The following is an 8612-nucleotide window of genomic DNA, read 5'->3' as shown; positions in this document are numbered from 1 at the left end:
GGAGTTGAAGTCCCAGGAAGTTTTGTTACGTAAAAAACTTCACGGGACTTTAACTCTCGTGAAGTTTGAGAACTTTTTTTTAAAAAACCGACCCAGTTTCACCCAACCGGATCGGTTTTTGAAATTAAGTTTGAAACGAGTCTTTTTTTAAGATTAAGATTCAAAACAGGTTGGTTTTGAAATTTTGTCCTAACATTTTTTATTGACTCCCGTCCGCTGACCCAGACAAAACCACTCTAGTACAGTGGCAACTAATGAGTCGCTTCTTTGCGAACGGCTCAATCTCTTCACTCCTCGTTGCCTTTCCCTCGCTTTCATTATCGCCGTGAATTCGCTATCTCTAGGGTTTCTACTCTCTCTCTCTCTAGAAACCCTAGGTTCCTCTCCGAGATGCTCATCGAAGGAGCGGAGGAACGCGAGAATTTTTGTGGCGACGCCGATCCCATTTGGGAAGCGATGAAGGCTGAGGCCAAGTCTGAGGTAAAAGATTCTGCGGTTTTTGTTAATTCTGTTTGAAACTAGGGTTCGGTTCTAGGTTGCTCTCTAGTTGAATCTTCTTGATTTTTGATTTTCTATAAGATTATGAATCTTAATGATGTGTATTTAGAAAACAGCGAGTGCAAAGAAGCGAGTTTAATGATAGTACAGGAAACCGGAGGTTACTCCCACTAAGGACAAAAAGAATCGATTTTTATAGTTGACCCATAAGAGAAATAGTTTTTTTTCCTTTTTTGCTAAGGTTTTGCACGGCCATGTTTGAGTCACAGTAGAGGTGAGAATTCAGCTTGTAAGCTAAACATGTAAACATGGTAAATTCTTCACGAGTCATTATTGAATTATCAGTAACACATACTATTTTGATAGGTAAGGACCCGAATATGGTGATTATGATTTATTGAGCTATGATCTGGTTTAATTTGCGAGTTATGATTCTAATAAAATTCATCCGCATGCTGTGACCTTTTGTGCACTATCTACGCTTTTAAATGAATGTATCGGACCATTTATCATGAGAGGGGAATTTATATGTTCCATCTGGATTTTTGCTAGTTGATATGTTTGGGCTTTGTAATCTTCATAGCTGCAACCTTCTTTCAGGTTGGAAATAATGTTTTTGCCAACTGTATATAGCACATCTATAACTGTGATTTTGCAGTAAGAAAAGAGAGGGAAAAAAAGGGAAAAAGAAAAGGGAAAAAAAGGGAAAAAAGAAAAAAAAAGATCAGGAATCTCAAAAGCTGCGTTTAGTTCGTCTTTAGCCTCATCATTTGAAGTTTTGATAGCTCCAATAATGGCTATGATAGGTAGGAAATTTTTTCTGGTAAACGAATTGGTATGTGCGACACATTTGGGCGCAGCAAGAATGCCATCCAAGTCAGGACATTAACACATTTGTAAATTTCTACTTACCTCAAACATTATGTATGATGTGTTACATGGAGTATGTTGTGGTCCTTTTGAGGAAACTAATTACTTTGTCGATCATTTTACTAAAATTAGGTTCTTTATATGAATAGTACAAAATAAACATTATTTGAATCAACTATACATATGCTTAGATGAATACATATCTAACCATGTCCATGTTTGGATTTTGGCTAATGCCATGCCCGTTGTTAAATGATTCTTGTTTCTCCATATCTGTTGACCACTTGACCATCGAAGAACTTTCAGACACACCTCAATCTGAAATTTTACAATTGAGTGCCCAACCGCTGTGAATTTAACTGCAGATTTAAACTGGGTCCAAGCGTTTAAGGTTATACTGTTATAGTAATATGAGTGGTTTTTGAACTTAACAGTTGGTTTTCCCATACATCAGTAATTATTCTTACTGTCACTTACCATACAATTGTCTCAGGCTGAGAACGAACCTATCTTAAGCAGTTTCCTGTATGCAAGTATTTTATCTCATGATTGTTTGGAGCGAGCGCTGAGTTTTGTACTTGCTAATAGGCTCCAGGATCCTACATTGCTGGCAACACAATTAATGGATATTTTTGACAATGTGATAATGAATGATAAAGGTATTAAGCGCTCAGTTCGCCTAGACCTTCAGGTGACCCTCTTTTCATCTAAAAGAAGCCTTCTCTTTCATTTATGTTCAACTGTCTGTTTATCCAATTATTTCTGGCACTGCTGATGTTTTATTGATGGCATAGAACTACTTCCTCCATACAGGCATTCAAGAATAGGGATCCTGCATGCGCATCTTATAGCTGGGCACTTCTTTACCTTAAGGCATGTTTTTTACTGATTTATCTTAACATTGATGGATTAAATGCTATGTCAGTCACAAGTTTTATGTGGTTATCAGATACTTGGGCAAGGTTGTATAGAAATGGTTTTTTAGTGTATACTTTTCTGAAGGGTTGCATGTTTTAACTAGCTGTTTGCATGTTTACCTACGTGACCATACATTAGTTTGTTATTTTTCTGATACACTCCTTCATCTGCCAACAACTAATCAAAAAATAATTAACGAGAAAGTTAAATGAACTAAATCATACTTCACTATCTATGATTTATTAAACAGTGTTTCTCTTAAATCCGTCTTTCATCATATGAGAAAGTATATGCTCATGTATTTGATTAAACTTATTGGGTATGTACATAAGGCGAGACTTTGTTGGTATGACTCACTGATGGATAAACAAAGGTATTTTGACATGAAAATTGCAAAACTTGATCTGTTAAACTTCTAGTACAATTTCCCCATTAGTTGATGTCTGTCAAAAAGCTATATCTGCAAGATAATTCAAAAGCACAACGTCATGTAGGTACATATGCAAAAGACATTATGAAATGCACAATTGCTAAGAAACATAAGGTTAAAGCGTATCATATTTTGTTAGAAATTAGTGGTTTTGGTGCCTAGAAGTTATATTAGTTCCTAACATGTTTTCCCTGTCGATTAATTACTCAGCACGATTAGTTTGCGAGGGTTGTTATTTCCTTCTCTTGTAGGGTTATCATTCTTTGCAATCATATCGTGTAGCTCACGCATTGTGGAACCGGGGACGCAGAGTTTTAGCTCTGGCATTACAAAGTCGAATCAGTGAGGTGACTTTTACACAGCCAACTACTTGATGTACTTCACAAAGCAGGATATTTATCTCTACTCATTTAACTATTTAATGTTACTTTCTGATTTATTATAGGTTTTCTCTGTGGATATACACCCTGGTATTTCCCCTCCTTCCTTGTAATCTAGAATTCAGTGAAAAAGATTTCTGAGCTGACATGCAAGTTATATTTCCTTTTTGAGTGCAAATATTATTATGGATTCTTAATCAAGTAGCTATGCTAGCTATTATACTTATTTGTCAGGAGTGATAAATGTGTTATCAGTGTTACGAGGTAGGTTTTTTGGACTTTAAATTTTAGCTTTTACCATAAGATGCTGACAGTGTAACTCTAACTTTTCAATTTATTTAACATTTAATGTTCCTCTTACATCAGAGTTGTAACTAAAGTGCTTGCATTAATTAGCTTATTAGTTTGACTTTAAGTTAAAATTGAGAGTGACTGTTAAGCTATGTTAAACTTTATCGGGGCAGGGGGTTGTTTGTGGAGTGTTGGCAGGTTTTGTTTAGGGGTTTGTTTGGTTGGTGTGGTGGCTGCAGGAGATTGAAGAAACAAAAGGGCTGATGTGGTGGCTGCAGGAAAACAGAGAAGGAAAAGAGATATTTTGCAGTGGATTTCTGTTTGTTTTTTTATTTGATCAATGTCTAAGACGTGGTGAGGAAGGGGATTGAGATTTTTGATTTGTGGATAACAAATTAAAGAGATAATTTGATGTTCAATCCTGGACAAATCACATACCAGATAAGATAGCAAATCACATGCGAAAGTAGCAAGTCATGTACTAAAAATAGATTTCTCCAAATAAGTTTGTTTTCATAAACTTTCCTTCTGACCCCTTTGAAATGAAGTTCAACATACTTATAGAAGTAAACTAAGACAGGATAAAGTTCTAAGAAGATATAATTAAATAACAATTCCTAACAAAATAGCAAGTTCGTTCCTAACTAATAACAAATCTAATCGTAACTAATTTAATTAAAATTAAAATCTGAACAAAATTTTTTAATGTTGCATCACCCTTCTTGTTGGAGTTGTATCCCTTAAATTGCTGCATTATATTGAGAAACAGCTCGTTGATTTTGATTATCATAATTGTTGTGGTGAATTTTAATTATAGAAAAGTGAACACTTCTTTTGAAAGTTGAAGTAAGTATTTATGCTGACGGAGTACCTATAATGATTTTAAACGAGATTACTAGTTTTATATTTGTTTAAATAGTAAACTAAGAAAGAACCTCAAATATTGACAAGTTAGATAAGATTTTATTTCTTTGTTTATCTTGTTACATAACTTATGATCCCAATTTTTGATGTATTGTTAATTATTCCATATTGTTGCCTCCAGAAGGGTAACTTGTAATTTGTGAGTCATTTCTTTTTCTACTAGAAAATTTGAATTTTTCTTGCGATTTTTTTCAATTTTGAACACTCGAAATACAAACATGCATCCTTTTTCTCTATACAAAATGGATCTTGTTGTCTTCAATTTATCTAAGAGAACAGGACATGTGCTACATGTATGCATATGGGGAAAATGAGTCATGCACTGATGGAAATAAAAATGCACAAGTGCATGCATACTGAATATGCTTAGCAAGTTGATCACCAAGTAAAGAAAAGAGATATCTCCTTATGCACTATTACTATCTTTTTAAGGGTCTCAATCGATGATGTCTTAGGCCTATCTCTTGTCAAATCTTTTGAAAAGATCTTAAAAGAAAAAGGATTGGGCTAGGAGTCAAATGATATTATATTATTATAGATAGGAGTTGGAAGATATAATTTCTTGGTTACTAATGCAGTTATTATTTGTGTGATAAGATTCTGTTCCATAAATTCATTCATATCTATAAGTACCTAGATACGTAAATACATACATGTGCTGCTTTGCATACATATATACTATACCTATCTGTACACCCACATACTTCTTTCCCTCCTTTGTTTCATATATAAATTCGCTGCAGCTTTGGCTTTAAAACTTTATTATACTTTCTTAACTTTCTTCTTTGAAACTTTTCACGTCTTCTATAAGATGCCCTATCGTCTTTAGCCGTCTTTTCAACTAACTTATTTTATGCTTTAACCTGTAATTTCTTATCATTGCAATGTAGTTGCATCCACATAAATGTGTCACAGAAGGGATGCTCTGTTATTTGATTTTTAAATTTTATTTCATGGATGCCTCATTAAGTTTTAATGCCAAATAATCTATTATCCAAGGCAACCCTCTTCCTTGATCTTGACTTGGGACTGGAAGAGAAGAGTAAGAGATTAAGGTAACACATGCTTGCAGGTCAAGGGTATTTATAAATTTTCTTTCTTTTTTATCGTGAAAATACATTGTAATTATATATTGGTTTTGTTGCCGACAGTTACTTATGATTGTACCATAATTGACTCCTGCCTCTTGTTTATTCTCTTATTGGATCTCTCTTTCTATCATACATATTTGCCTAGGAAGAGTGTGAAGTTTTTCTATACTTCTGTTATCGATCAATACAGCTGCAAAAATTGGTGAGGGGATATTATTGGACCATGCAACAGGTTTAGTTATTGGTGAAACTGCCATTGTAGGGAACAGGGTTTCACTAATGCAGGCAAGTATGAACTCTCTATTCTTGCATGACCTAATAGCACTATAGGGTCTTTGTGTCGTACACATTTTTGACTAGATCATGGCTATAGAGATGCTTCTCGTGCATAATATTTTGACAGTGTACAAACCTCTCTCTCATTCACGCTCCCCACAAAATCCCAAGAACACACCTACCCACCCCAAGGGAAAAAAGGGAGAGAAAACAAGAAAAAAGACACCATCACCATCCACCCTTTTCTTCTGCCTCCCATCCTCTCCCTTGGCATACACATGTCTGCATGTGCATTTCACTTGAAGTATTCAGGTTACTGCATATTTAAATGTTACAATCTTAAAGTGTATGGCTCAAGCTTTGTTCATAATCTGAGGTGGTCCGTGGCTTCCTGATGCTGAATTTCGTCTTATAAAGCTCAATTATCTGAATAGTATCATGGATATTAATATTTCAATCAGATTACTAATCTTCTCAGTATGTAGAAATTGATAGTATGTACACTATCATATGATAACATTTGGGCGTGTTATGTAGACTGTAAGGAGTTGTGCTGATATATCTCCCTCCGTGCGCATGCATATCCATACTCGCATGTTCTGTGTGTGCTCTGTGTGTGCGTGGGTGCGTGTGTATGTGTGCGTGCATTATAATTTACTTTTTATCTGGGTTGAGCCATAAGGAGCAGTATTGATTCGAGCAGTTTCATTTCTTTTATGTAATCTGGGGCTAGTTTTTGTCAACTATGTTATTTGTATATTTTCTCATAGTGATATAAGCATATATGCTAGCTACCTCTCGAGAGCATTATATGATGTTTGTTGACCTGAAAAATTCTCTCTTTTCGGAATTGCTGAAGAACTGGTTTTTGGTATGTTGGAATACATGTACACAGGGTGTTACATTAGGAGGAAGTGGCAAGCAAGTCGGAGACCGGCATCCGAAAATTGGCCAGGGTGCTCTTATTGGAGCTGGTGCAATCATTCTTGGTAACATAACTGTAGGAGAAGGTGCCATGATCGCTGCTGGTTCGCTTGTACTGAAACATGTTCCTCCTCACAGGTTAGCTACATCCCATTTCAATTGCTTGATGAAATCACATGCTAGCATGAGCGATTCATCAACTGTTTTCTTGCCATGAGCCCATGTATAGGAAGTTGCCCTTTGTTCTTTACTGTCACTATGCAATAATGTTTTTCCGTAGCTTTACATATGTGCTAAACTGATAGTGCTGAATTTTTTTTTCTCCATTTACTCTTGTTGAAAAAAAAGCATGTCTGCTGGTAATCCTGCCCAAGTTGTCAGATGGCTGGAAGAGAAAGACCCATCCTTAACAATGAAACATGGTTAGTGTATTCAAGAATCATTTGATTTTCCATTTTCAATTTGAAAATGCAATTTCTATGTCCTTATGAGCTTATATTTTTATATTTACTACATCTAATGTAACTTATTCTATCAAATTGCAGATGCAACAAAGTATTGTTTCGAACAGTTAACTGTTAGGTCTTCCAAGGTGAACTCTAACGGTGAGTCTAAACTTCACATGAGATAATTGCTCAAGAAAATTTTAGCAACACCTCGTAATAGTTTCAAAAGCACATTTATCATGAGAATATAGGATACAGTTTCTCAACAATCCTGTAAAAGTCGGGATGTAGAAAAATTGTGTTGCATATTTCTTTTTTTAATGGTTCTGTGGGGATAATTGGGCACATAACATAGAATGCTGAAAGTTAGTCTCGCAAGTCGATTATTATGGTCGAGGGTGAGGCAAGCAAGAAACCAGTAGATTTTTTATACAGGCATCTTATTGTTGCAGAAAATTGTTACCTTCCTTACTAATCATCTTGTTCTTCGAACTAAAACCTTCCAAGTTCACTGCTAAACCTCAATAAATGTGCTCATGACCATAAAAGGCTTCTAGTAATCTATACTACATATAAAAGAGGATTGCCTTGGCAAAACTTTCAATTTCAATTTTTACCCTTTTAGGTTTGATAATTCTCAAATATGCCACTGGATGTAATTAATTATTCGCTAATTACATATAACCTCTTATTAATTATGCATTTCCTCACTTTTTTTAAAATCTTTGGTAACTCTATTTTATTATTTAAGTATGTTATTTCATAGAAAATTTGAAATTTGTCCCTAATTTATCTTCATATAATATTTAGAATTCTAGAAAAATTAAAAATAAGAAAATTTCATTATGCTTATGCCTTGTGCCTTGGGTTTCACCTCTTATGGAGGACTACCTGACAGTACCTGTTACCTTCCATTTTATTAGCCTTTACAAGTATGATAATAGTATGAAAATAATTTGTATTTATTATAATTGTAATAGTATTAATAGTATAATGATCTTAATAGTGTTTTTTAAATTAATAAAATAAGTATACAAAATTATTAGTAGTAACCAATTAAATAATTATAATAATTATTTATGAATTATAATAAAATAATTAAAATAATAGTATAAATAGAATAATATATTACTAAATACTATTAAGAATTATACTATAATTCAATGAGCAATAAAATAAATAGAATAAATTTTGAATCGCATAAATGGTGTAAATATTTTTATAAGATCGCATAAATTATGAATTACACTATTTATTTAGTATTATATTATTAAATAAATTAAATAAATAATTTAGTTTTAGAGTATTTTCTCAAAGATTATTACATGATACTGAATAATCTATACTTGGTAATGATTGAAAAAATAACATTTTTATGAAAAATTATTTAATATTAATAATAGTACTATTAATTGTTAATGATAGTATGATAAAAATTTATAAAATTATTTATAGTACTAAACTATTTAATAGCATAATTAAAAAAATAGATAAATATTTTTATAGTATATAGATAGTATAATTATCTTAATAGTATTACTTGAACTAAAAATTATAATATTAA

At 33.3% G+C, this 8612-nt stretch overlaps 1 protein-coding gene across 5 annotated transcripts in view; it reads left to right on the top strand.

The window, feature by feature from the left end:
* Positions 248-8612, top strand: part of LOC109848398 (probable serine acetyltransferase 2) — a 10949-nt gene continuing 2584 nt past the window's right edge. Inside the window, exons 1-9 of one of the 5 annotated variants that reach the window (XM_020417865.1) lie at positions 248-480; positions 1862-2059; positions 2182-2241; positions 2968-3063; positions 3162-3186; positions 5593-5687; positions 6574-6740; positions 6951-7024; positions 7148-7207. In XM_020417865.1, coding sequence (XP_020273454.1) covers positions 391-480; positions 1862-2059; positions 2182-2241; positions 2968-3063; positions 3162-3186; positions 5593-5687; positions 6574-6740; positions 6951-7024; positions 7148-7207 — 865 coding nt within the window. In that variant the 5' untranslated portion in view covers positions 248-390. The remainder of the gene's footprint in view (positions 481-1861; positions 2060-2181; positions 2242-2967; positions 3064-3161; positions 3187-5592; positions 5688-6573; positions 6741-6950; positions 7025-7147; positions 7208-8612) is intronic. The other 4 variants (XM_020417864.1, XM_020417868.1, XM_020417866.1 and 1 more) reach the window with 4 other exon arrangements.

The sequence above is a fragment of the Asparagus officinalis genome, chromosome 7, assembly GCF_001876935.1.
Source record: "Asparagus officinalis chromosome 7, Aspof.V1, whole genome shotgun sequence".
Lineage (NCBI taxonomy): Eukaryota > Viridiplantae > Streptophyta > Magnoliopsida > Asparagales > Asparagaceae > Asparagus > Asparagus officinalis.
The sequence above is the reverse complement of the archived record's forward strand: the minus strand, read 5'-3'. Positions and strand labels throughout refer to the sequence as shown.